A 24,784-nucleotide genomic window follows, 5' to 3' on the forward strand; every position below is an offset into this window, starting at 1 on the left:
GATTGAGATGCCGACTTAAAACCGTTGCTAGTAGTTTACATGGGTATGGGCTGAGCTTTGGCTATTCCTCAACAACAGACTCAAAGAAGACAGCAATATTAACCGGCATGCCTTGCAGGTAGGCGAAGGTGGCGTGGACACTCTGCTCCTCGCATTTCATAGGTTCATTATGGCAACGCTACTAATTGTTTATAGTAATACACAGTTAATAGTAATACGCAGTAATATATAATAGTAATACGAAGTAATACTATATAATAATAAACGTTACACTTCGTTCAGCTCCTCCCTAGAGTAGCATCTTACATCCTTAGCGGACCAATGTTGAAGGAATAGTGGTATGTTTCCCTTGCATTGACCCGCTCTCTTTTCTCTTTCTACCATGCATCATGTTGTCTATGAATAAATGCGCTGACACACCGCTCTCAACTGAACGTTTCTTTTTTCCCTGCCGCTCTTGCCACGTCGGCATGCCGATGGTTGAACTGACACCTTTGACGCCATTGCCGCCTCGGTTGTCAACTTGTCTGTTGTCAACATCCGACGAGAAGAAATGCACTGTTTATATTCAAAGAACGTTGTATACGATGAAAAACGAAACACGAAACTACCAAGATGAGAATGCCTGCTTAGGAATCGTATAAACTGAAACTTCCTTCGAGGCAGTAGGAGCAATGCCGCTATGCCGCCATGCCGCCATGCCGCCGGTCTAGATATATGATCCGAAGTGTAAATAACTGCCTGAATTCAGCTCTGCCCGGGCCCTCTCCGGCGATGGTCTTGGGTCAAATCGAATCTCCACATAGCAAGATTCGACACCGTCCCAACACGGTGTTCTATCCACCCTGTGTTGCGTCCTATAAATCTGCCCGTGTCCTCTGTCAACGGTATAATTGTCAATACCATGCCATTTTTCCTCTTATCCAGGCATTGAGCCTTCTCTCCGTGCTTTATTTATCCTGCCCTCTTCGCTTCTCTATATATATTCAGCTACACCATTGATTGTTTGAGTTCCATTCAGCAATAGCGCAGGACGTTAAATTTTTTGCGCCACTATCAAGGTCACGGAGCCGTCGCCGCAAGGACCAACGATCAAGCGAGCCAACCAACGAAATAGCGCCGTGATCTACCTCCGTGTTCCGGACCCTAGATAAGCTAAAAAAAAAAATTCGAAAAAAAAAAAGTCAAAAGGAGACAAACAAGCAAACAATCGAAATTAGGACTCAAGTGCCCACGCTGACATTAAAGGCCCAGCTGCCTGATCGATTTCTGCCAGCACTCATACGACAGCCCTGCTTGGGACGTTGTACAGGCTTACGTGCAGCGCAATTCCTCGAGGCGTACAGAGTCGAGTCGAACGGTCCCAATTGGGATTTACAGAGCATCATGGCGCCCTGTCAGCGCCTGCGCATGGCCCCCAGGCCCGTCCACAGGGTTCTCTCGCTGTCTCCCAGAATGTCGCAGCGCTGTATCGCTAGCAGCGCTGGAAATACAGCGGGTATCGCCCGCCGCTTGCCGTACCTTTCCGGCAGCAAGGCACCGAGTGCGGCGACTTTAAGCCCCTCAGCGGGCTCAGCACGAGGACTTTTGTCCGCTAATCCTTCCAGCTGGGGAGCTCGTCATTTTCCATCCACGTCGGCGACTTATCCAGCCTCTGTCTCTTACTTCTCCTCCTCATCCTCCCCTTTCCCCTCGTCTCTGCCATCTACAGGCCGATTGCCCTCGCGACTCCAGCAGCAGCGATCGTTTGCGACGACAGCCGCCGCCATGGTTGCCACAAAGCTTGACGGCAACAGCATTGCCAAGGCCATTCGTGAACGCCTGGGCGCAGAAATTGCAGACAAGCAGCAGAAGAACCCCAGATACCGACCCAGCCTCAGGATCATCCAAGGTATGGCTGAGAACGCGCAAGGCAGCAAGGCAGGAGAGAAGTTTCCCCCTTGCTATCTTGCTGCTCACCTCTTCTTGCGCAATAATAGTTACTAACTGGCTGTTTCTTTTCCTCTCATCCAGTTGGCGATCGCTCGGATTCTTGTACGTTCCCCCCTCCATCCTTATCGTAGGATCCTTATCGGGTCAATTTAGAGCCGCGGCTAACCCTTCTTGCAGCTACCTATGTGCGCATGAAGCTCAAGGCTGCCGAGGAGGTAAGGCATATGAAACAATCTCTAGGCTCGTGAAAAACAAAATAAGCAATAGTTGGCTAAGATGCTGTCTCCAGGCCCGTATTGACTGCAAGCTGCTCCACTTCCCAGAGGACATTGCTGAGATCGAGCTCCTCGATCAAATCCGCCGTCTCAACAACGACGATGCCGTCAACGGTATCCTTGTCCAGCTGCCTCTTCCCAAGCACATCTCAGAGCCTGTTATCACATCCGCCGTCGCTGATGAGAAGGATGTTGACGGCTTTGGCACCAACAACATCGGCGAGCTTGCCAAGCGTGGTGGCGCACCCATCTTCACACCTTGCACTCCCAAGGGTGTCATCACCCTGTTGAAGGAGGCTGGCGTTGAACTTGCTGGCAAGAACGCTGTGGTTCTTGGTCGAAGCAACATTGTTGGTGGTCCCGTTGCGCAGCTCCTGAACCGAGCCAATGCCACCGTCACCATCTGCCACTCCGCCACGGCTAACCTCCAGTCCCATCTCAAAAATGCGGACATCGTCATCGTTGCCATTGGCTCCCCTAACTTTGTCAAGGGTGAGTGGCTGAAGCCTGGTGCTGTGGTTATCGATGTGGGAACAAACTACATTCCGGATGCCTCGCGCAAGTCCGGTCAGCGACTCGTGGGTGATGTCGAGTTCGAGTCCGCTTCCGAGGTCGCCTCGGTCATCACCCCCGTTCCCGGTGGTGTTGGACCCATGACTGTTGCCATGCTGTTGGAGAACGTTGTTGAGGCCACAAATACTTTCTTTGAGAACGAAAAGATCAGGCAGACCGTTCCTCTTCCTCTGCGCCTCCAGTCCCCTGTTCCATCGGATATTGCCATCTCTCGGGCTCAGGCTCCCAAGCAGATTACCCGCGTTGCGTCTGAGATTGGTATTGAAGGCCATGAGCTGGAGCCTTATGGGTCATACAAGGCAAAGGTCGATCTGAGCCTACTTAAGCGACTTGCTCACCGACGAAATGGTCGCTATGTTGTTGTCACTGGTATCACCCCAACCCCCCTTGGTGAAGGCAAGTCAACCACGACCATGGGTCTGGCCCAGGCCCTCGGCGCTCACGTTGGACGTGTGACTTTTGCCAACGTCCGACAGCCCAGCCAGGGACCGACATTCGGTATCAAGGGTGGTGCTGCCGGTGGAGGTTACAGCCAGGTCATCCCCATGGACGAGTTCAACATGCACCTCACAGGTGACATCCACGCCATCACTGCCGCAAACAATTTGTTGGCTGCCGCAATCGAGACACGAATGTTCCACGAGAACACTCAGAAAGATGGCCCGCTCTACCGTCGCTTGGTTCCTGCCAAGAATGGCGAGCGGAAGTTCTCTCCCACTATGCTGCGCCGCCTCAAGAAGGTTGGCGTTGACAAGACCAACCCCGACGAACTGACTCCGGAAGAGATCCGCCGCTTCGTCCGCCTTGATATCGACCCAGAGACCATTACCTGGAGACGAGTGCTGGATGTCAACGATCGCCACCTTCGAGGCATCACTGTCGGCACTGCTCCCACTGAGAAGGGACAGTCTCGTGAAACTGGCTTCGACATCTCTGTTGCCAGTGAGTGTATGGCCATCTTGGCGCTCAGCACTGATCTTGCTGATATGCGAGATCGTCTGGGCCGCATGGTCATTGGCACTTCACGCAGTGGAGAGACTGTCACTTGCGACGACATTGGTGCCGCTGGTGCTCTTACCGCTCTGATGAAGGATGCTATCAAGCCCAACCTCATGCAGACGCTGGAGGGCACTCCCGTCTTTGTCCACGCCGGTCCATTTGCCAATATCAGCATTGGCCAGAGCTCTATCCTTGCTGATAGATTGGCCCTGAAGCTTGCAGGCACTGAGCCCGATGAAGACCACAACGAGAAGACTGGTTTTGTCGTTACTGAAGCCGGCTTCGATTTCACCATGGGTGGTGAGCGTTTCTTCAACATCAAGTGCCGCACCTCAGGCCTCGTGCCCGATGTGGTCGTAGTTGTCGCCACTGTTCGTGCTCTCAAGGTGCACGGAGGCGGCCCCCCAATTGCCCCTGGCGCTCCCCTCGATGCTGTCTACAAGCAGGAGAATGTCGACATCCTCCGAGCTGGCTGTGTCAACCTGAGGAAGCAGATTGAGAACGCCAAGTCCTTTGGTATTCCCGTTGTCGTCGCCATCAACAAGTTCGCGACCGATACCGATGCCGAGATCGCTACTCTCCGCGAGGAGGCTCTTGCCGCTGGTGCGGAGGATGCTATCCTTTCTGACCACTGGGCCAAGGGTGGCCTTGGTGCCGTTGATCTGGCCAAGGGAGTCATTACTGCGAGCGAGAAGCCCAAGGAGCTCAAGCTGACCTACGGCCTTGATGGCACCATCGAGGAGCGCCTTGAGGCCATTGCCCAGAAGATGTATGGCGCTGCCAAGGTCGAGTTCAGCGAGCTTGCTCAGAAGAAGATCGACACATACACCAAGCAGGGCTACGGCCACCTGCCCATCTGCGTTGCTAAGACTCAGTACTCTCTGTCGCACGACCCTGACCTGAAGGGGGCGCCCACTGGCTTTACCGTGCCTATCCGAGATGTTCGCATGGCTGCCGGTGCCGGTTACTTGTAAGTTATTATACTCCCCCTAAGAATACCTTGAGAATTTTAAGGTCAAAGTACTTATGCTAACTCCATTTCCAGGTATGCTCTAGCTGCTGACATCCAGACCATTCCCGGTCTCCCCACTGCCCCTGGCTATCTCAACGTTGATGTCGACCTGGAGACTGGCGAGATCGACGGTCTTTTCTAAGCCAAACGCAGACTTGTCTCTTCTTCTTCTGATTTCTTCCTCCCGGCATTCATGACTGGTACTGATTTGCCGCATTGTCGACTTTTTTTGTTTTGAAAATATTATATACCCAGAGACTCAACGTGGGGCACATAAGGATATAAGGAATTTTGGATTTTATGACTGGTGCATCTTCAACATATGGCGCAGGCATGCAAGGCACAGGGTTATGATTTGGACAATTAACCCGCTTAGAGTTAACAAGAGCTACTACTAGAGCACAAAAGAATGACTTTAGAAAGCACTCACGCTTTTTTTCACCATTCCTTTCCCCTTCGTTTTTTACTGACTACGTATATTTAAACCTATGTACTATTATGAGGCAAGCACGCGATTGCCAGATGAGCGACCGAAATTAACTGTCGGCTCATATATCCGTATTTTCTAGAATGTAAGAGGTACTAGATATTTGTCATTAAAGAGACTGCATGACAGATACGGTAAACGAAATTGGGATGCAATGTGTAGCTGCCAATAGATATGGAGACTTGGGCCGGTCGGATGAATCGATCCGGGTTGGGATTCGGAGGAACTGTTGACCGAGAAGATGCTTCTGGTCTAATACTACATACTTCTGGAGGAGCCAAGTGGAGGTGATGCGGAGATGAGAGGAGTTGATGATTGAACATCTCTCAGATATCTTTTCAGAAGAAGCATGTTACTTTGGTATGAGACTCCTGTTTTTATATAGCGAATTACATGTCACGTATTTTTTAAAGGTTGGTGAAGGGTATTAGGCGTGATTTTATTAATGCCGTTATAGTTACAATCAGCTGCCTGTCCAAAACGCCGGAGCCAGATGCGCTCAAATCCATTGCTTCCCTAAAACTCTAATCCAAATGTGCCATCGAACTTGATTTTCGCGGTCTTGAGCGTCTCTCGTACTCTGTCGTCTATAGTTTGGTCGATATTGTCCAAAGCGTCGTCATTTGATTGTCTCACTTCTTCTTTCAGATCTTCCGTCGCTTGAGTCAATATCCTGCCGCTTTCCTTCTCCATTTCTGTAATTGCATCTTGGCAAGCCCATCTTAGATCTGTTGCGCAGTCGTCAAACTGGTTATTCATCTCTTCAAAGATCTCTTCTTTCTCTTCCGTTCCATATCGGCACGGACTGCGGCCATTATCTAGTGCGTCTCTGAGATTGTCTTTGATATACCGTTCTAACCCAGAAACTCGGCTTTCCATGGCATTAAAGCGCGTCTCAATCCGATTTTCGATATTGTCTAGGCGGCATACAACATCTTTCAGAAGAGTTAGGACACGAGTTACACCAGCGGACTCATCATCTGAGTTATCAGCTCGGCGGCGTTTTTCTGTTACAGTTAGCTTTAGTCGAGCAAGGATAACATAAAATGATAGAGAAGAATTGGTGGTGCTCACTGGAACTTTGAGGATAAGGCGCAGATCCCGCGTACGGAGGGGGACTTTCTTCGGTATGCGTGAATTCTTTCTTCTCAGCAATCTCGCCTCCATTACCAGCATACAGTGTAGCCGGGTTTGCCCGCGGCAGATCTGTACGTGGACGGTCTTCAAGGCGATCGCCCGAAAATGTCTTTTCAAGTAAATCGAATTCTGCTTTACTTAGGATTGCATTGGAACTGTCGAGATGCACAATGAACTTAGTCACGCTGGCGAGGTCTTCAATCAAACGTAATCGAGTTTTCGTTCTGCCTTTAGACTCTAAAGGACGTCCTTTGGGGCGTATCAAATCAGGCGCTTGTGTCATCGTGATACATAGTGAGTAATGCCTAAGCTGGAACGTCTTGGAGGTTGAGGGCTGTGGGTTGTGATAGATGTTGTACTTTATAGCTTGAATCCTTTCAGGATATATGTATAAATAAACAGCCTGCTTATTACTCTTGCCTTTGCCACCTCTGAGGATAACATAAGCATGAAGCTTGAACATTGCTGTATTGGTTGAAGTGTTCAAGTACGCATCAAATGAGACATCTTCCATCTGGCAACGCTGTTGGCTAGCATCGTTCCATGTTACTCTGCTCTTTTGATAGGATATATCGATCACGGCGGCGTTCTTCTCTTTTTCACTTTCAGTCACGGCTGACGTTTCATCGATGCTATTCTTAATCATTTCATCTCCATCGTCAATGCTGTTGAATTTGTCATGGCGATCATTTTGAGAGGCACTAGAGTGTCTGAAGTTAGAATACATTAGCAAATCACATATGGTGGAAATCAGGCCCGGCTATATGCAGTTCCCCTGATCATGGCCGATGAATACAGTGAGTAGCGGAGCTTCAAAAGTCCCCCCGCCCTTCAATGAAAACACTGCTGCGGATAATGTACTGGCAACGGTAACAGACAATAGTAGCTGCTACCAAACAAGATCCCAACCCCTCCGCTGACGCAAGTCAAGCCATGAGCTGAGTGCGTAGGGCTGGCATTGGAATTTTACGACCTTGTCTCGCAGGAACAGTCCCGAGGAGTATCTTCACGAGAGCAGGACAGTGATCCACGCGAAGCGATAGCTTGCCATGAATGCGGAGCTTAAAAAGTCCTCCGCTCCTCAAGGAAAACACTGCTGCGGATAATGTACTGGCAACGGTAGCAGACAATAATAGCTGCTACCAAACAAGGTCCCGACCCTTACAGCGGAGTCAACTCGAGAGTCGACCAGCGCGTAGTGGGCATCGGAATTTTACGACCTTGTCTCGCAGGAACAGTCCCGAGCAACATCTTCGAGAAGAGCAGAATTGCTATTCACGCAGAGCCATGGCTTGCTGGAGTCGCATAAGGACATCTCACTGACCCAGGCGAGGAAACAGGTTGCGTTGCGTCGTTGTCTTCCTCATTGTAGATGGTGCCGTCATTCATTGCGGAATAATCTAGGCGATGAATCGATTAAGGCGAGATACATGGGTTGGCTGAGAGATGGGTCGAAAGGTTGGGTGAAGCAGAACAAATGGCGCAGCAGCGCGTAGGATTTAAAACGACGCCTCCTTACACTGTCACATGACTTATACCAGCCAATCGAAAGCCTCAGTTACTTAACTGCAGCTGGAATTGGCTAGTGAATCAAGCTCATTTTGGCGTCTTCTCACGTGACTATTAGATGCATGAGGCACAGTGCGGATAATGTTGTTTCTCGTGTTTGATATCGCGGCAGATTCTGGACTTGGCGAGGTATTGGATTCACTTTCTTCAGGGGATTTACCGGCAAAGTTCTATACTATCGACTCTGCCCGATATCTCTCCCCGCTTGGCAAACTAGAGACGGGCTAGAGATCACAGTCGTAGCACTAGCAGATCCAATGAACTGACTAGTAGTACCAAGTTCAAAACCTAGTACTAACCAGGTTCTCTCAACTACCCAGGTAACCAGATTCAATGAATGTGGTGTCTTGTGGAATACACGTATAAAAACTTCATATTGGCTAAAGAGCAATTTGATGTTGGCGGCATTCAGAGTAGTATCTCCCTCTGGGTTGCATCATTCCCGTCTGCGGAGTAATCTGGTGGGTGAGCCCACAATGCACATTAAATGTAATGGTGTAGACACACACAACCAGCACTTGTGTCATGCCATGCAGCGTATCTTGCGATGCAAGACGTGAGGTTGATAGAGGAGTACGGAGTGCTACGTATGTATGTACGTGTATATAAGATCGAAGGATTTTAGCACTCCCCAATAGCGTGCACCGGAGATGGCCTTGGCGAGACGAAGTAAAATAGCAATATTAGGTGGAATAAAACTACTCTTAAGGCGAAAACAGGGAAAAGAACAGAAAAAAAAAACCCCCCCGCGAATCATGCCCTCCATCCAATTTCCAAAATGCAACCCCTTGATGGCCATTAGTCTGCGGACATGTTGCCCTTTCTATAAACCCGCCGGAAACGAAATCCGTATCCCGAAGCCCTACGAACAACAGCTGCAGCTCTCCCTGCATGTGGAGTTGGCAAAAGCCACTGTGCCGGATCTTGGTCTTCCCGAGAGACGAACCGCCACTGACCGTCGAGGTATTGGCAGCATTTTAAATCTTAATAGGTTAATTGTCGGTGTCTGATGCGGGGGCTAGAAACGACAAGACGGAAAGCTTACTTGGTGGCCAATATGGATTGGGGGAGATGAAGCGCATCGATTAGGGAGCTGTGGTGGGCATATCCACTCTGCAGTATCATATTAGTCCCTGCGGAGTGTCTTGGTTATAATATTGTGCTTTGCTGTCCATCTGTGGCGTTTCTTCCATCTTTACTCTATTCTCTACATCTAGGGCAGAAGTTGATGCCTTTTTTTTTTTTCTTGGGGGGGTTCTCTGTCTGTTAGCGGCTTAGACGGACCGAGTAGTGAGACAGACTATTCACTCACTTTTGGGTCGAGAAGACTCAAAAGACTCTTTCCCCGCTTGATTTGGCCTGAGACCAAGCACTCTGTGCTGTTTAATCTTCACCAAAAGGTCTGCTTACGGTGACGGCGTCGTCGACAGGCCGTTGTAGACAACAATGGCGCTAATCCCCGTCGCGATTGCGGTGCTGGTCGCCTACCAAATTATATCATCTGCTTTGCGCCTGCGGCATCATATCAATGAAGCCAAGAGAAGCGGGTTGCCTTATATTGTTCTTCGTGCGTTCATTTACACTGAGTCTCCTGCCGACCCTCTGTATCTCTGTGAGCCACACTAACATGGTGTCATCAAAATGTAGCTTGTTCGCCGTTCTGGATAGGATGGCAAGTGACCCATAAGCTATGGATTCCTCTCATCAAGTTACTTCCAAAGTCATGGTGGGATGGGTGGCTCGAGTATGACTGATGCCCTGCCTTGCCGTCTCTCCACATCTCAAAACTTTGTCGAGTGGCTAACAACTTTTGTCTTCAAGCATCATGAACCCCAACTTTGTATATCGAACTCGCCACGAGTGGTTCGCCAAGGTTGGCGAATCTTTCTTCCTTGTTTCTCCTGGCAGACTGATGCTGCTCACGGACAATGCTGAAACGATCCGTACCATCACGCTGAAGCGAGAGCAATTTCCCAAATGGACTGCTGTTTACAACATTTTGAGGCAGTTTGGTGAGAATGTTTTGACTACTGAAAGCAGCATCTGGCGCATGCACCGCAAGGTTACCTCGCCTTCGTTTAACGAGAAAAATGCTGCCTTGGTTTTCCGTGAGGCCATCGCTCAGACTCAAGGCATGCTGCGTATGTGGGCGGGCCCTGAAGGCAACACCCGAAAAGAACCACTTGTCTCTCTGCAGAGGGACACGATGAGATTGGCTCTGAATATCATCAGTTATGTTGGCTTCGGCATGCGACTACTGTGGCCGGGAGAGACACACGCAGCGGGAACAGATCCCAAGCTGTTGAAATACGGCTCTCATAAGCCTTCGGCCGGACACCAGCTGAGTTTCACAGATACAATGGAGTTTCTTCTCGAGCATCTTTTGATTTTACTGGTTTTCCCACGATGGATCTTGAGTGAGTATTCTTTTGCATCATCATATGATATCTTTGCTTTGTATGAGATGCTAATGCTCTGGATTACAGAACTTTTGCCTTTTGAGAAGATCAAGAAGGCAGTGCTGTCTTACGACGAATATGTCAAATACATGAACGAGCTTTTGGACGAAAAGATTGAAGACGCACGCAAGGGAGACCACATAGAAGGCATGGATCTCATGGGCCAGCTTGCGAAATCATGTTTCGGAACCGACAACAAAGATGCCACCTTGACTCGCGAGGAGATCATCAGCAATGCTTTCATCATGTTCGTGGCTGGCCACGAGACAACAGCCAACACTATTCACTTCACCCTCATCTTCCTAGCAATGAACCCCGACGCGCAGCGCAAGATTCAAAAGGACATTGACGACATCCTCCAGGGCCAGGACCCGAAAGATTGGGACTATGACAGCTTGGTCAACCCCATGACGGCCAGCATGATTGGTGCCGCGATGCACGAAACGATGCGACTCATGTCCCCTGTGGTTGTGATTCCCAAGGTCACCTACAGCGACCAGCCCTTGGTCATGGACGGCAACAAATATGTGATTCCCAAGGACACGGGCATCTCATTGGTGACGATTTCTGCACACGTTAACCCCCGTTACTGGCCAACACGACCAAGCAAAATCACCCCTGGCAAATCCAACATTCTCGACTATGTTCCAGAGCGGTGGTTCCAGAGCCTGGATAAGGACAGCAGCGCGGGCAGCGAAGACGTTGCCGGTGCCGACTCGGAAGACTTTGGCGGTTTCCAGGGCTCAGACATCAACGCGCAGCTCTTCAGACCCGAGCGCGGATCTTACATTCCCTTCAGCGACGGGGCTCGATCGTGCCTGGGACGGCGCATTGCCGTGGTGGAAATGATGGCGGCGCTGGCCGTCATTTTCCGGAGCTACAGCGTCGAACTCGCGGTGGACGAGTGGGCATCGCAGGAACAGGTCGATCAGATGAGTCGGGAGGAGAGGGCGCGCATCTACAGGAAGGCACAGGATACGAGCCGGTGGACGGTGGGACAGGCGACGACGAGGCTGACGCTGAATTTGCACGACGGCCAATACGTGCCGGTGCGCATCGTCAAGCGGGGAGAGGAGAAGTTTGTGGACTGGGTGGATAGAGAGTGATTGGTGAAGTGACTGCGCGACTGGAAATCCTGGAGCTGTGTCTCTCGGCTGCTTTTTGTGCGAAGATGGCAATTTTTGTTTCATGTATGTTTTCCTCCAACTACGAGCCGGCTATGAGAATGTCAACACTGCATAGCATTAGCATAAAATACCAAGTACCTTGACGAATAACATGTGTATATATAGGATTTCCGTCAAGGCCTAATACCCATCAGGGATGCAGCGTTGGGTACGAAAGCAACAGAAGAAGCCGCCGCCAGATACCCCGTCTCTATCACCATGCCAGGCATCAAATGCGGAGCTTTCTGCAGTGTGCCATCTCCAGCACCCCATACTCGATGGCACTCTAGGTCAACTGGGGCAATATCAGGCAGTATCAATCGATACCGCCGAGTCACCATCTTTCACCCTGGGAGCGTCAAACACACGGGCTCCATGCGCAGCAGATGCACTGTAAATATAAGCCCGTTATTACCTGACTGATACTCTGGCTCAGCCCTCGACGGATTTCCACTTCTCAATCACACAGCAAAAAAACAAACTTCTCTCGCCGGCGACAGCTTGCGCATCAGCGGCGCTCTGCCCCCATTTCATCCCGGCCAATGTCGACCAGCCCAGCTCTCCAGCGCCATCACTCCAGCCACGCACCACGTCCTCGGCGGGTACCGCCTGTTAGTGCGAGACCTCGCAAGTGCCGGCACCCCGCCGCCTGCCAGCGTGGCACTCGCAAACGCAGCAACACGCGGGCGACTTGCCCCTCCTGCCTTCAGCCACACGCAGAGAACCAGCGGGAGAGGGAAATGGCGTCTAGTCCTAAAGAGGCCAACATAAACAAGACAAATAGCGAGCCTTGTCCCGCGCGAGCCTTTTATTATTTTTTTCCCAGTCTTCCATCGCCCCCCGCACCCGCCCAGCAGCGCCCAGCAACCAGCGAGAAAACATTCGACATCCCACTTTTTGGTTGGAGTCGCAGCCCTCGCTGATACCGCGCAATACAATAAGCCCTTGTAGCTGATGCTTTATATTTTACCGATACTATATACTAGGTATTACTTGCTACAGTCTGCAATATATCTCAAGACACTCTTATAAGGACCAAAGAGAAAGAAAGAAAACAAGACGGGAAACACGCACACGCACACACACACACACACACACACACACACACACACACACACACACACGTTGCTTCTGTTGGCTGCCGTTCTGAAATCCAGCGCGAGTGCTGCGGAGAAAACAAACCGAGCTCTCCAAGCCAGCCAATCAAATAACTCAGTTTCTTTTGGGGAACGCAACACACACACACACCGCAAGAATATTATTGGGCATTTGAATCGTTCGAACCTACATCTTATTTTATTTTACCTTTTTTTTTTCTTTGCGACTAAAGAGAAAGAGACAAACGCTTGTCATCGCATCGCATCGCCTCGCATTACGTCGCAGCGCCGCGCATCGCCATCTATCGCTTCCGTATCGCTATCGCTGCATCGCATCTGTAAACTGTCACCATGTCCGCCACTGCGCCCTCGAATGCCTGGCTGCGCGGTCAGCGCAAGAGTGATCTCGTGGAATTGGCCGAGAGTGTCGGGCTCCAGAAGTGAGTTTTGTGATTTTATGCTTGTAGTTTTCCTTTTGGCTCCTGGTTGCGCTGCGCATTTCAACAATGCTGTCGCATATCCGTCCCTTGCGTCATTGTTTTGTTTGCCGTTGTTGCACTCGCCGCCTTTTCCAGAGCCATGGCGCGGTTGGGTGTAGCTGCGCGCGCGTAGCGATTGCTGCGACAGGCGCGATGGAGAAGCAGCAGCTTCAAGAGCAACCTCGTTTTTGGCCATCCTCGCTTCTTTCTACTTCCTTTTCCTTCATGCCGTCTTTTCCTTTTCTTTTCCTTTTTTTTTCTTCCTGATCCGCTCAAATCCCTCCACCCCTCGCCATCGGCGCGTCGCCGCATTACCACCTTCACTGCTCTAGACAAAAGTAAACAAAAAAGCAAGCTAACACGGGCGTCGTTCCGGGAACTAGCTACGATGGTCTCAAAAAGTCGGAGCTCGAGACTGCTCTCGATGAGTTCATTGCAGGGAACAGCAGCCGCTTTTCCAGCCGATCTGAACTGTCGGGCTACTTCAACAGCCGGTCCAAGGCGATGGGCTCTCCCGTCAAGCGAGAGTCCAAAGAGCCTATCAAGGAAGAGCTGGAGAAGGGCATCAAGGCGATCAAGCGGAGGGCGACCAAGGCTGCTGAGGATCTGGCTGCAACGTAAGTATTTCCCGGCAAATATGTCTGCATTATTGGCCCTGAGATCCGCCACCTTCTTGGGCTTGGCCAAGCAATCATCGTCAGCTTCTCTAACCTGCTCTCCAGAGATGCCGAAGACGTCCGCGCCGCTTCAACTGCTCTCATCCAGACTCCCGCTCGTAGTCTGTCGCAAGTTGCGTCACGCATCTCACTGCCCGCGACCCCGGCCGACGTAGCCAACGCTGTCGATCGCTCAACCATTGCCGTGCGCCGTCGTGTCTCATCCATCTACCAGGAGAGTGGCATTGGCGAGGCTTCAAATGCTACTCGAGAGACTCTCAGCAACGTTACCAGCATTCTCCTTTGCGTCTCCGCTTTCGAGCTATGGTACATTCGACCTGAAATCCTAGCTAACCGCTATGCATTCACCGTTCCTGCCGTCGGTTTCCTCGGCACCTCTGATTATCCCGTGTACCTGCCTGATATGTTCCTCCTGCTCACCGCGAGCTTTTGGTCACCCGCTCTCACCTGGGCATTTACCAGCTTTATTTTGCCTAGCCTGTTTGGCTACTTTTTCAATCTCAGCTCTGCCAGCAGCTCTCATGGGCCCAAGACGCGCTCTCGGGCTAGCACTCCGGAGACTTCTGTCGATCCTTTGACCTACAGCATTATCAAGGCACTCGTCTCCTTCGTCGTCTATGGCCAGGGCGTCACTTTTTGTGGTCTCCTCTCTGAGACAGCTATTGATCGACTCGACGGAGCCGTATATGGAGGCTACAAGGGTATTCTGACCGGAACCGCCATCACTGGCTTACTTAGCATTTACGATGCGGTTCTGAAGAAGTAAATGGGCAAAGAAGAAACTTGCTACTGTGGGACGAGACTTCCATAACCCCGAATAACCTCGGGGTACTATGCGATTTAGCATGGTGGCGTAACGAAGGGAGGAAAAGCGGCGTTTTAGGTGTTGGACGGCGTCAAAGCGCGACTCTATCAATGCTGTTTATTTTTCTTGCCTTGGCTATCCTTTTCTTTTTCTGATTTGCCTTGATTTTCTTCGATACCATGCCCTCTTGCTCGGTCTTGGAAACATGCTAGCTTGGAATGCTGGTAAACATACTTGAACAGGGAATTGGCTTTCTTGTCTCTGGTTTAAGCCAAAAAACCACCTTTTTATCGTTGCTTTCCCTCATCTTGTTGCTTTCATTCTTCTGATTCTTCTCCGAGGAAGTATATCATGTAGCTCCAATGAGCTCATTTTTTAGCTGCAAGGAGGCTATATTAAGACTTCTAAGCAGCGAGGGCATGTATTGGCCTCAAATATTTATTACTCGGAAGGAGCTTTTCCGAAGGACGGTTATGCAATTTGCTCGCCCGACTCTGCCGCCATGGCGCGTTCCACAATGAATTTTTTTTCAACGTTCTGAAGCTGGGGGTGTTTCTGCCATTTTGGTTTGCGACGGATTATGATTTTAAGTAACTTGGGCTATTATGGGAGAGGGGAGCAAGGTCTTTTTGATGTATCTTAGTTATCTTTTATTTGCGTTTGAACTGGGTGGGATTGGCGATTCTTCGCTGGAGGAAAGGGAAACTTGGTATCTTGTACGCGGTAGATGAATTAGGTCACGAGTGATATGAAAATGTCCCCTTTCTTTTTTTAAATGTGTAAGTATATATATATACATATCCAAGAGTGCTTCATTCCTGAAAAGTTATTTATGAAACCTCTATATCTATGCACCAGCCATGTATCGGCTGAATCCCAAGTGTCTATCCTAATACCAAAAAGAACGTTGAATAACCCATCTTCGCTCGCATGACTAATTCCCTCAGGATAAAGAAAAACAGTTACTGTGTTGAACTAATCCGTTCCATTCAGGGAAACAGAATCAAAGCCGCAAACCTCAGCTAATATATATGTATATATATATTGGCGCTGAGGAGCAAATAAGAAGGAAAGAAAAGTTAAAAGAGTATAGAAAGAATAAACGCCAATTTCCATATGCATCCGCCCGGCTGAAAAGTAAATGCGCCACGCTTAAGTTTGCTGAAACCAATGTTTTTATCCTTGATCCTTTTTTAATTCATTTTTTCATTTTTTTTTCAAGGCTTATCTTCAGGGCTTTCCCATTTAATTGGGTGCATGAGGAAACTTCTCAAACACATGCGGCCGCTGCTCGTTTCAGCCTCCTCCTCTGCTTTCCCACCTCGTAGCTTGCCCCCTCCTTCTTTTCGATGGCCATTTCGACCTCTGCCATCCAGTTGAGCAAAGCCCAGCCAACGCCGCCATAGAAGGCCTGAAAACTCGCTGTTATAATACCAGCTTGTGCCCTTGTGGTTGTGTTCGTTGCGTAGATCGAATGGGCTGCCCACAGCCGAAGTCGAGTGGTCACGTCCACCGTTGAAGATTTTGTCAACTGAGCTGCCGAGAGGGTCCCAAGCACGGTCCAAAAATGTTGGGTGAGGTGCGTATACAGCCTTGAATCCATGGTGAAAGGCCACACTTGCAGGGAACATTTCAGTCCACATAGTGCGGTGATGGCGCCAAATCTCCTCATGCATCGCCAACAAGAGTCGACGGCTTAGTCGAGATGCCGTGATGATGACGCATCGTCTTGGAGGGGTTTTGCCATAGCCGGTCGCGTCATTAGAGAAGACCCAGGCTGAGCCATGCACATCAAAGATGGGATTCAACGTAATGAGATCTGCCGCCTCACCGACACCACATTGCGGGCTGTTTCTGTCATCCGCACACGAAGCGGGTATGATGGACCGTCCATGCTGCTCAAATCGGAGCTGCTTCGTTTCAGGAAATTCCACAGGACCAAACACCGGCGGCTGACCAGAGTCGGCTGTATATTGCTTGACGGCAGTCGTGAAATTGTCCCAGCTACCGTGGTGAGCGGGAATATAGTAACGCGAATTGCGTTCCCACAGAAACGGACGGGGCTGCCGGTCTGCCCAAACACCCAAGCGATCAAATAGTTCGTACCAGTTGCCCAAATATCGCATATCCATCTCCCAGTTCCAGAAATGTTCGTATTCTGGGTGCTGCAAGGCGAAAACCTGAAGCGGCATATGGGCGCTGCGATAGACGTCGTGTATTTCTTTTTTGCTGGGGTTACCAATTGGCTCCTCGAATTTGCCTGGATAGAATAGCTTCATTTGTGCTTCGCTCCACAGCGTCACCAGTCCATGGAACTCGGGAGGCACGTGGGCGTCCAGCAACTGTTGTACCGTCAAATCATCGGACCAAATAGGCAAATCGTTGTCCTTCACGTGCAACAGAAAGTGGACATTGTACTCTCCACCAGATTTGAGAGCTAGCTCGTTGATCATAGCCCGGAGGTTAAGTACTGTGAACTGCGTCCACTTGAAGCCGGTATACAGGCGGAGCACTACAGCGATTCGACTCTTCTTACCTTCCTCAAGCTTGAGCACTTCGGTCTCTGGGTCTGGCTCTGCGAATCGGTGCTTGTTTGCGGTGGCACATCGCTCCTGCACATCGCCCCAATCAATCTGGCCATAATCAATTTGGCCCGTTTCTTCCCAAACAGCTTCGCTTCCCGAGGACTCTGTGTCGACTCCCACGCCCGCGCCACCATCTTCCATGTCGTAGCCGAAGCCATATGGTCCATAACGACCAAATCGGTCGAAACAAATGTCATCCCGAAGGCCAAACATTGAGTAAGATCCAAAGGCTGGGTCAGGCATATATTGCGGAATACCTTCATATGCATATATGCTAGGAGCCGGGATCTTCTCGTCATTGTCGAGATAACAGGTTTTAATGCTCGAATCAGACGTGTTATACGGATTGTAGGGTTTAGGTTTGGGGATCTCTTGGCTAAGTGGAGGTTCGCCGAGAGGAGCTTTGTGAGCGGGATTGGGATATTCGGCAATGTGCTCAGCTTTCTTAACCAGAGCTTTAAGACCATGGAAGTAGCCGTTCAAACTAAACGCAAGATTAGTGTTAGTGGTCCAGTGCCTCTCTAATGCGGCCAAGAAACTTACTGGGGAAATTGAAGCCATGGCATCTTCTTGATGTCTTCATCCCATTTCCTCTGATTCTCTGCGTCCTCTTCTGCGCTCAGTTCATCTTTGTCGTCCATGGGTAATTGGACCCTCTGGTCATCTTTCTCTTTCTCTTGCTCAGTTGTTTTTGCCTGTTCCTCTTTGATGATCTTCTCTTGGTCCTGACCACTCCCCCCCTCTTTCTTTCCTTCTTCTGTTTGCGTCCCTTCCGGTTTGTTGCTCGCAGTAAATTCTTTCTTCCCTTGATCTACCTTCTCTGATGGTTTACCCTGCTTATCTTTGTTCTTACCCTCCACAATCACTAAAACAGGGCCACCATCTTCATTCCCAATTATTGTAGGCTGCGGGGGCGAATACTTTGTTGCAGTAGCAGGTTGAGCGAATCGGGAGCTTGCCTCAGTAACAATACCATCGCCAGCTTTGAAGAGGGCAAGTGACACAAGAATCATGCTTGCGACAGTCCATATTAAAATTCTCCGATAAAAGCCTCGGCCGAAGATAGAAAGCCCTCGAACTGGCTTCGTTTCCATGACATTTTCTGCATATGGTAATAACGGCTCATTGTTTCTATTTGTCGAAGAGTGGGAGCTGGAACGGCTACTAAAGCTGAGAAGTGAGGCCGTGCGCTCCATGGCGGAGGGAGCGAGGCTAGGTGATGAACACCTGCGGTTCGGAAGGTCGTAAGCGTCACAGTCGCAAAGCCTTAGATGTGGTACACTTCGAATTTCAACAATCTTCTAGCCACAGGGAAATAATCGGATAGGTAAGGGAAATTAGGAGAACTAAAAATATAATGTAAAGCAAAAAGATGCAAAGAAAAGCAAACGAAAAGCCTATTGCGTGACTGGTGAGATAGTGGCAACTACTGCCGTCTTGGAGGGGCAGAGTCAAGTGGGAGAAAAAAATAATGGGAAAAGGAAGAGAAAAGTCTGGCGATGAAATGGCAAGCCCACAGAGAGGCTTCTTGAGGTTCCGCAAAAGGAATCAAGATAATAGAGGGGAGATAAGAAGAACACAAGTAAGGGTATGGATGTACAAGATTTTTGGTGATCGACGACGGCGAAATGGCCGGTGCAAGGACTCCGTAGTCGCAATAACCATAAACCTTGTATAGGAGGCCAGGCGAAAAAGCGGCTTTCCAGGGACCCCAGAAGAGACCGCTGGCCAAGTGGGAACAGGCAGGAGCCGCCGGGCACACGGTTCAACCCTGCCTTAACTACCAGCTGCCAAGTGCCAAGTGCCCAGGCGCGCGCAAAGAGCGATCGACAGGCAGGTGTGAGACAGAAGCAACAAAAGAAGAAAGAAGGAGAGAAGAGAAGAAGTGCGGACAAAGACACAGATAAGATGCTGGGCGGCAACTTCGACAGATAGACTTTTTTTTTTTTTATCAGCCACTAAAAAAAGAACGGTTGCGGCGTTTCAAGCCTGATGGATCCAAGGCTGGCTCTCTTTCTCGTCTGCAACTCCGTAAGGCAGACTCCATCAGGCAAGACCTATTTTGGATCTGGCAGCGGATTTATTTCAAGAGTGCAAATACTAATCCGAACCGCCCTCGCCAGGCCGGCTTATCGAATAGGAGCGCGAGGCGCATCTGAGAACGATGGGGAACTGCAGCCATGGAACGAGCGCATCCACACAGACACACAGAGACGCACAGTCAGCTTCAAACGACCGCCCAGTGGTCCACTATAGAAGAGGGACCATGTCTTGCCTACGGCAGCCTCCTTATGCATCAACGACGCTTCAATGTCTCTATTGCCCAGCCATACCCTGCTGAACGGTGGGTGAGCTGAAACTCCCATGAACATACTTGTCGAGTGGTCAGCTCAATTAGGACTGGATCAGCCACATATCATGTTCCCTGCTATGAGTACTTGCCACCACAGACAAATTGCTACATATTCAGCCCGAAGAAATGGCGGCTCCAAAGGACAAGAATGATGAGGAAGTTGTCGAGCGAAGCTCTGCTTGGATATCGTGGCCGCGCGGCTCTGATGCTGCAGCATGCAGCGAATGCAAATGCGATAGCGTTGCGGCTAAACCTGTCAATCGCATCCATCATTACAACCGCATCGTGCCCTCTTCGAAGCCGCTGGGCTCCGCTAGTCCAAGAAGTCTCCCACTAACCTAATTAGCTCCAGTATCACCGCAGTTTGTCTATCCCTAGCCAATCAGCGCAGCACGAGCCACAGCCGGGACCGCATACGGCTGCCCCGATACGGCTGCCACAGTACGTACCCCTGTGAGCTTTCCACCAGCGTTTGGTCTTTGGCCTGTCGATCAGCCAGCTATTGCGTCATCACCGTCGTACATACAAAGTCGAGTAGGAGCGCGGCTGTGATGAGAGACAAAGGGGAACGATTCAGCCAAAGTTTGAAGTTCATATGTTGGCTGGGGTCTCGTTTGAGGAGGGAGAAGGGGCTCAAAACTGCTTAAAAGGCCATATTGCTCCTGCGCCCTATTTCGGGATGATCGGGCTTCCTTGCCGCTGAGAGTGGAAATCCATTGACGCTGGAGAAAGAAAAAAAAATAGGCGGGACGCAGTTGACGTGGGCCCGTCGTATCCTTGCCATCCAACCATCCCGCCGGCACAACATGAAACACGCGTTGACGACAGGGGTAGAATAGCGCAGTGTACATTCTGAGCCTCCCGAAATCCCATGTTGCTGCTTCTTTACAGCCTATTAACAGCCATTCAGCATGGAGGTACATACATTATTCTGCTATCAAGTGAGATAGCAGTGGAAGTTAGCCACACTATCGTCCATTGCCCTCTCTTTTTAAATACTTCATGATAGTACTTACTGCTCGCAGCCTACAGCTCGTGCTCTGCCGAGATTCTCCTTTTCCAGGCCGGGGGGCAAGCCATCTCATCAAATATTACGGAGCAACAGAATTCTCATTCCGCTTCCACCTACTCGTATCAACATCCTGTGGAGCTGGATTTTCATTGTCATCTCGTTCGCTCGCGCCCCATGGAGAGTCTCTTGGCGTAAGTCATAAAAGTGGCCCATTGGTTGCATAGGGTGACAAGAATCGACTGCCAAGACTCTTCTACGCTGGTTTTGGTCTACGCAAACGGACTGTATGCCCGCCTAGCAATCCGGTGTTGCCAGGTCTCGCCAAATCCCCTCCCCAACCAGCTTCTCGTTTGATCGCTCGCCATGATCCCACATAAGCATGCATGCGGCATACGCCCAGTGTCCGACATGGCTGCTATCGCAATATAAATCTGCCGCTGCCGAGCAGAACTCGCTGCATCTCATGCCGACGGCTGAGACATTCACACATCAAAGGCGGAGGTCAATCAACCCTAATTGATTACCGTCATATCGATCAGTGCCATACATAATTGGCGCCGGCTAGGGTTAAAAATAGATTTAGCTCGGGGAATTTACGGAGTACTGATATTGCTATACGAATTACGAATTGGCATTCATGTCAATCACCAATGCCGCACAAAGCAGGATATCTGCTTGCATCCAATCGACAAAAGCAGCAGACAGTTTGGCGATGGCGACAAACCACCAACTCAGTACCATGAGATCATATAGAGACCGTATCAAGCAGGGGGTCGTATAGCTCGGTGGCGTATAGCTCTTCAAAGCGCTCATGAATCTAGAAACAGTTTGCCTCACATGGCTTATGGAATTCCACCCAAAAAAGAAAAGAAAGGAAAAAAGGACAAAAGGGAGAGAAAGAATCATGGCGCAAGATCTATTCGCTATATTCCAATTTTCCTGCTATGCATATACAACCTATTCCAGCGTGCTTTGGCGCTTCGTTCCCAACATCAGGCATTACTGACGTATGAGTATCTACAAGGATGCCATCATGGCTTATCAAACTGTTTCTTTTGGCTTTTCATCACCCATAACTTTGGTCTCGTGGCCGTGATTGCTTGCCTCATCTTCCACATCGGTCGCCTCGCCACTCTCGTCGCTGGCCGAGCCTTTCTTTTTTGCGTCAATACTTTCTCTCCACCCTTTACCCCATCGAATAGTAGCCATGACGCCGAGTGTTGAGAGGACCATTAATGCTGTTGAAATGGTCTCAAACCACCCGACGCCGATTCCGTCGATGGCAGGCAGAACCACAGCAGTGCCCACGCAACCAGCTAGGTACCGAACGAAGTAATTTGCTGCCGTTACTTCTGCACCGCGTCCGGGCATCACATCCAAGCAGTACGTATTCAAAGAGGGGAAGGCAAAGAGCTGCCCAACGCCTTGCAAGAAGAGCATAATGACCGGCACAGGGATGCCACCTACAGCTTTGTCTACCGTCCACCCATAGACAAGTACACAGCTTGGCATGAGAATACCCATGAATGGTAGTGCAGACCGCAAACGATCCTCTGGGATGCGTATACCATTGCGCTTTTTGATCCACTGTTTTACCGTTCTGTCTGCCCATCTCCCTCCCATGAATGTGCCCAGCAAATAGCCGCTACCTGGTGCTAGGTAGAAAAGCCCTGATAGCATCGGCGATTCCAGGTGAAATCGCGGGTTTAGCACGTACCGAATTGGAGTGAGCAAGCTATACATGTTCCACACGAGTGCTGAACTGGCGAGTGCTACGAGCACCTGGTTCCAATATCGAAACAGCCGAATTACTCGAATCGGGTTCGTCATACGAAGTACGGCTTTGATCTTTTCTTTCCTGGGTTGGCCTTCTAAATCTTCGATTTGTTTGTGGTGGATTGTCTCAGGCACGAGAAAAAAGACACCCAAAACACCGGTGCCAGCCAATGCTGTCTGGAGCCAGAAGATAGACCTCCATGTTGCATAAGTCACCAAGATACCGCCAATGAACGGACCAAGTGCGGGCCCAATTAATGTTCCAGACATGAACCATCCGAGAGCAGTTGCTCGCTCTGTAGGGCGATATATATCTCTACTGTTTGTTAGCCACTGCCGACTGTATGCCAGCTAGTATTTCGCTTTAGCCCTATGCGTTCTTTAGGCCACTCACCTTACCCAAGTCTATCTGGTGTAAAGACCTTATGTTTCAATTGTCTCAATGCCAAGATAGCTATGGGCTGCACAAGGCAGTATGAGAGGCCTATATCAAAGCTGTTCGGGCAAGGCTATCTTTCTGCATGCGATACTTATCGGGTGCATACTCAACGGTCTAGAACTCTTCGCGAAAAGAATATGCTCGGGTGTTAGATCACTTACCCCAGGCAAGCTGCTCCCAATAAGATGAAGGCAGTTCCTTCAAAGGCTGAGAGCGCTCTGAAGACAAAAAAGGCTGCCAGATTCGGAGCAAGGGCAGTAGCCATGCTCAGCAAGAAGAACAATACAGCTGTTAATAGTGTCATCTATATCGCTTAGCGTGCATGCCGCTACAGGTCAAAATCTTCTCCTCTCAGGGTGATGCCCAGCCATGTACAGCGATGTACATAGCCAAGAATCATGTATGGAGGAAGGGATGGCTCAACTTACTGGTCGTCTGCCGAATACCTGGCTCATGGGCCCCCAAATGACAGGCGATATACCCATCAGAGCCATATATGCAGCATTGCTCACGTTGATGATAGAGCCAGTCGTGTGATATGTCTCTGCTACCTCAGGAACAGCAGCCAGGATGCTAGTGCTTGACAATGGCGAGAGGAAAGCGCAAAAGGACAGGACTGTCACGATAATATGCTTGCGACGTGATGACACGCGGTCATATATTTCATCTCCTGTCTCATGATACCCAACAGCAGATGAAGATGACGACTGCGGTGAAGATGGCTCAAATGCATCTGGTCCAGACACATGAGACGTAGGTCGATAGAATACTCCCACTGGTTTTGTCGGTTCATTCATTCCCTCGATATCATTTTTATCACGATACTGCTGAGATAACTTGGAAATCTCATTGGTCTCAGGGGCCCTCGGGGGTGATTTCTCTTCGGTGGAAACCATGATTGCGAGCTACGATATATTCGATCCACAACCTTGGCTTTACCGAATAGAATCACTCTTTGAAAGATGAAAGGCTTTTAGTATATGAGGAAGAAACCGATATGCAAAACGTCACAAGCTGCCATGGAGATGCAATGATTGTGGCTAAAACGGTTTGATTTCGCAGCTAAAGAATATGCCAGTGCTTTTTTAAAAGCAAAATAAGGAAAAAAAATTTCAACACAATGATACAAAACAAGCAACAAGTACAAAGGGGGAAGCAGAGACGCCGAGGAAATAGGCCCTAAATAGATTTTATTACGGTATCGCGCCCACCAGCAGCCGGAAAATTGGTCAAAGAGTATGTAACCGAATCAAGAAACCGCCATATAGCCTTCTCCACAAACCCGTCCGGTTGTCTTATCGGAGCAGCCTCTCCCGGGAAGCGGAGCCGCTCCCGGGCTTGCAGCCAGCCAAGCTCCTTGGTTGTGCTCGCCAGGGACAACCTTGCAGATCGAATCCGCCATCGGCCCGCCTTTAGGCTCTCAAAAGCTTTGATTCTTCCCGATTTTCTGCGCAAGTTGGATCTAAGACGCCTACACCTTTGACCGTGCCTCGGCACAGGAACTGCCGCCCTGCAGCTTTTAGGGCAGGATTGCTGCGAGAACCGGTTTCGTTCCGTGGTGTTGTGCCGAAGTGGGCCTTTTTTGAATCGTTTTAGCTGATAGAGAGTACGGCATGCTGTAGATTTTGCTCTTTTCGTGCAAAGTCCGTGCTATTGCCGGCCGTGGTTCGGGCACTTTTGGCCTGGGAGTTTATGCTTTGAGATTGCCAGCAGTCTTCGTAGCTAGCTAGTACTTTCGCTGCTCCGTCATAATGAATGGGCATAAAGGAGCCGATTTGCTATGAATAGAATTCGGCCCCATCGATGATAAGAGTCACTCTTAGAAGCCGATTTACTTCGATGTAGAGTAAGCAATTGTGATAGCAATATCGGCCAAGATCCGTCTCCCGCCCCTTTTTTATGCATAGCCGGGCAAAAGCTGCAGCTTTTTTTTTTTTCATCACGTCACTATT

General features: G+C 49.8%; 6 protein-coding genes across 6 annotated transcripts; 3 read left to right on the plus strand and 3 right to left on the minus strand.

Moving 5' to 3' along the window:
• Positions 1 to 315: 315 nt before the first annotated feature.
• On the plus strand, positions 316 to 5,222 carry TrAFT101_004153 (uncharacterized protein). The gene is made up of 5 exons (XM_024899035.2): positions 316 to 1,891; positions 2,014 to 2,034; positions 2,110 to 2,147; positions 2,222 to 4,749; positions 4,825 to 5,222. The coding sequence occupies exons 1-5, from the start codon at positions 1,387 to 1,389 to the stop codon at positions 4,931 to 4,933; spliced, it is 3,201 nt and encodes a 1,066-aa protein (XP_024766066.2). The 5' UTR covers positions 316 to 1,386; the 3' UTR covers positions 4,934 to 5,222.
• Positions 5,223 to 5,695: 473 nt separating this feature from the next.
• On the minus strand, positions 5,696 to 7,866 carry TrAFT101_004154 (uncharacterized protein). Its single transcript, XM_066127086.1, has 2 exons — positions 6,353 to 7,866; positions 5,696 to 6,285 (listed from the first exon to the last, which is right to left on the minus strand). The coding sequence occupies exons 1-2, from the start codon at positions 7,140 to 7,142 to the stop codon at positions 5,795 to 5,797; spliced, it is 1,281 nt and encodes a 426-aa protein (XP_065983194.1). The 5' UTR covers positions 7,143 to 7,866; the 3' UTR covers positions 5,696 to 5,794.
• Positions 7,867 to 9,430: 1,564 nt separating this feature from the next.
• Positions 9,431 to 11,709, plus strand: TrAFT101_004155 (uncharacterized protein; the record flags this gene model as incomplete). The annotated part of the gene is made up of 4 exons (XM_024901637.2): positions 9,431 to 9,551; positions 9,632 to 9,728; positions 9,806 to 10,401; positions 10,471 to 11,709. 4 exons carry the CDS (start codon positions 9,431 to 9,433, stop codon positions 11,547 to 11,549), a joined length of 1,893 nt encoding a protein of 630 aa, XP_024766064.1. The 3' UTR covers positions 11,550 to 11,709.
• A 1,348-nt stretch (positions 11,710 to 13,057) lies between these two features.
• On the plus strand, positions 13,058 to 14,628 carry TrAFT101_004156 (uncharacterized protein; the record flags this gene model as incomplete). Its single annotated transcript, XM_024903102.1, has 3 exons — positions 13,058 to 13,146; positions 13,569 to 13,802; positions 13,908 to 14,628. The coding sequence occupies 3 exons, from the start codon at positions 13,058 to 13,060 to the stop codon at positions 14,626 to 14,628; spliced, it is 1,044 nt and encodes a 347-aa protein (XP_024766063.1).
• Positions 14,629 to 15,424: 796 nt separating this feature from the next.
• On the minus strand, positions 15,425 to 19,200 carry TrAFT101_004157 (uncharacterized protein). The gene is made up of 2 exons (XM_024898977.2): positions 17,796 to 19,200; positions 15,425 to 17,736 (listed from the first exon to the last, which is right to left on the minus strand). The coding sequence occupies exons 1-2, from the start codon at positions 18,446 to 18,448 to the stop codon at positions 15,885 to 15,887; spliced, it is 2,505 nt and encodes an 834-aa protein (XP_024766062.2). The 5' UTR covers positions 18,449 to 19,200; the 3' UTR covers positions 15,425 to 15,884.
• Positions 19,201 to 21,402: 2,202 nt separating this feature from the next.
• On the minus strand, positions 21,403 to 24,610 carry TrAFT101_004158 (uncharacterized protein). The gene is made up of 3 exons (XM_024898785.2): positions 23,261 to 24,610; positions 22,994 to 23,136; positions 21,403 to 22,709 (listed from the first exon to the last, which is right to left on the minus strand). The coding sequence occupies exons 1-3, from the start codon at positions 23,726 to 23,728 to the stop codon at positions 21,659 to 21,661; spliced, it is 1,662 nt and encodes a 553-aa protein (XP_024766061.2). The 5' UTR covers positions 23,729 to 24,610; the 3' UTR covers positions 21,403 to 21,658.
• Positions 24,611 to 24,784: the final 174 nt, after the last annotated feature.

The sequence above is a fragment of the Trichoderma asperellum genome, chromosome 2, assembly GCF_020647865.1.
Source record: "Trichoderma asperellum chromosome 2, complete sequence".
In the NCBI taxonomy this organism is placed as follows: domain Eukaryota; kingdom Fungi; phylum Ascomycota; class Sordariomycetes; order Hypocreales; family Hypocreaceae; genus Trichoderma; species Trichoderma asperellum.

What these genes read in the sequence shown, in the direction of transcription:
- TrAFT101_004154 (XM_066127086.1), bottom strand. Translation starts at nt 7,142, where the DNA reads ATGTATTCTAACTTCAGACACTCTAGTGCCTCTCAAAATGATCGCCAT. An exon ending in GCCTTATCCTCAAAGTTCCA is followed by an intron (nt 6,286 to 6,352) that starts GTGAGCACCACC and finishes TAACTGTAACAG; the next exon opens with AAAAACGCCGCCGAGCTGAT.
- TrAFT101_004157 (XM_024898977.2), bottom strand. Translation starts at nt 18,448, where the DNA reads ATGGAGCGCACGGCCTCACTTCTCAGCTTTAGTAGCCGTTCCAGCTCC. An exon ending in CCATGGCTTCAATTTCCCCA is followed by an intron (nt 17,737 to 17,795) that starts GTAAGTTTCTTG and finishes TCTTGCGTTTAG; the next exon opens with TTTGAACGGCTACTTCCATG.
- TrAFT101_004153 (XM_024899035.2), top strand. Translation starts at nt 1,387, where the DNA reads ATGGCGCCCTGTCAGCGCCTGCGCATGGCCCCCAGGCCCGTCCACAGG. An exon ending in CAGCCTCAGGATCATCCAAG is followed by an intron (nt 1,892 to 2,013) that starts GTATGGCTGAGA and finishes CCTCTCATCCAG; the next exon opens with TTGGCGATCGCTCGGATTCT. An exon ending in TGGCGATCGCTCGGATTCTT is followed by an intron (nt 2,035 to 2,109) that starts GTACGTTCCCCC and finishes CCCTTCTTGCAG; the next exon opens with CTACCTATGTGCGCATGAAG.
- TrAFT101_004158 (XM_024898785.2), bottom strand. Translation starts at nt 23,728, where the DNA reads ATGGTTTCCACCGAAGAGAAATCACCCCCGAGGGCCCCTGAGACCAAT. An exon ending in AGGTATTCGGCAGACGACCA is followed by an intron (nt 23,137 to 23,260) that starts GTAAGTTGAGCC and finishes TAAGCGATATAG; the next exon opens with ATGACACTATTAACAGCTGT. An exon ending in TTGGGAGCAGCTTGCCTGGG is followed by an intron (nt 22,710 to 22,993) that starts GTAAGTGATCTA and finishes AACAAACAGTAG; the next exon opens with AGATATATATCGCCCTACAG.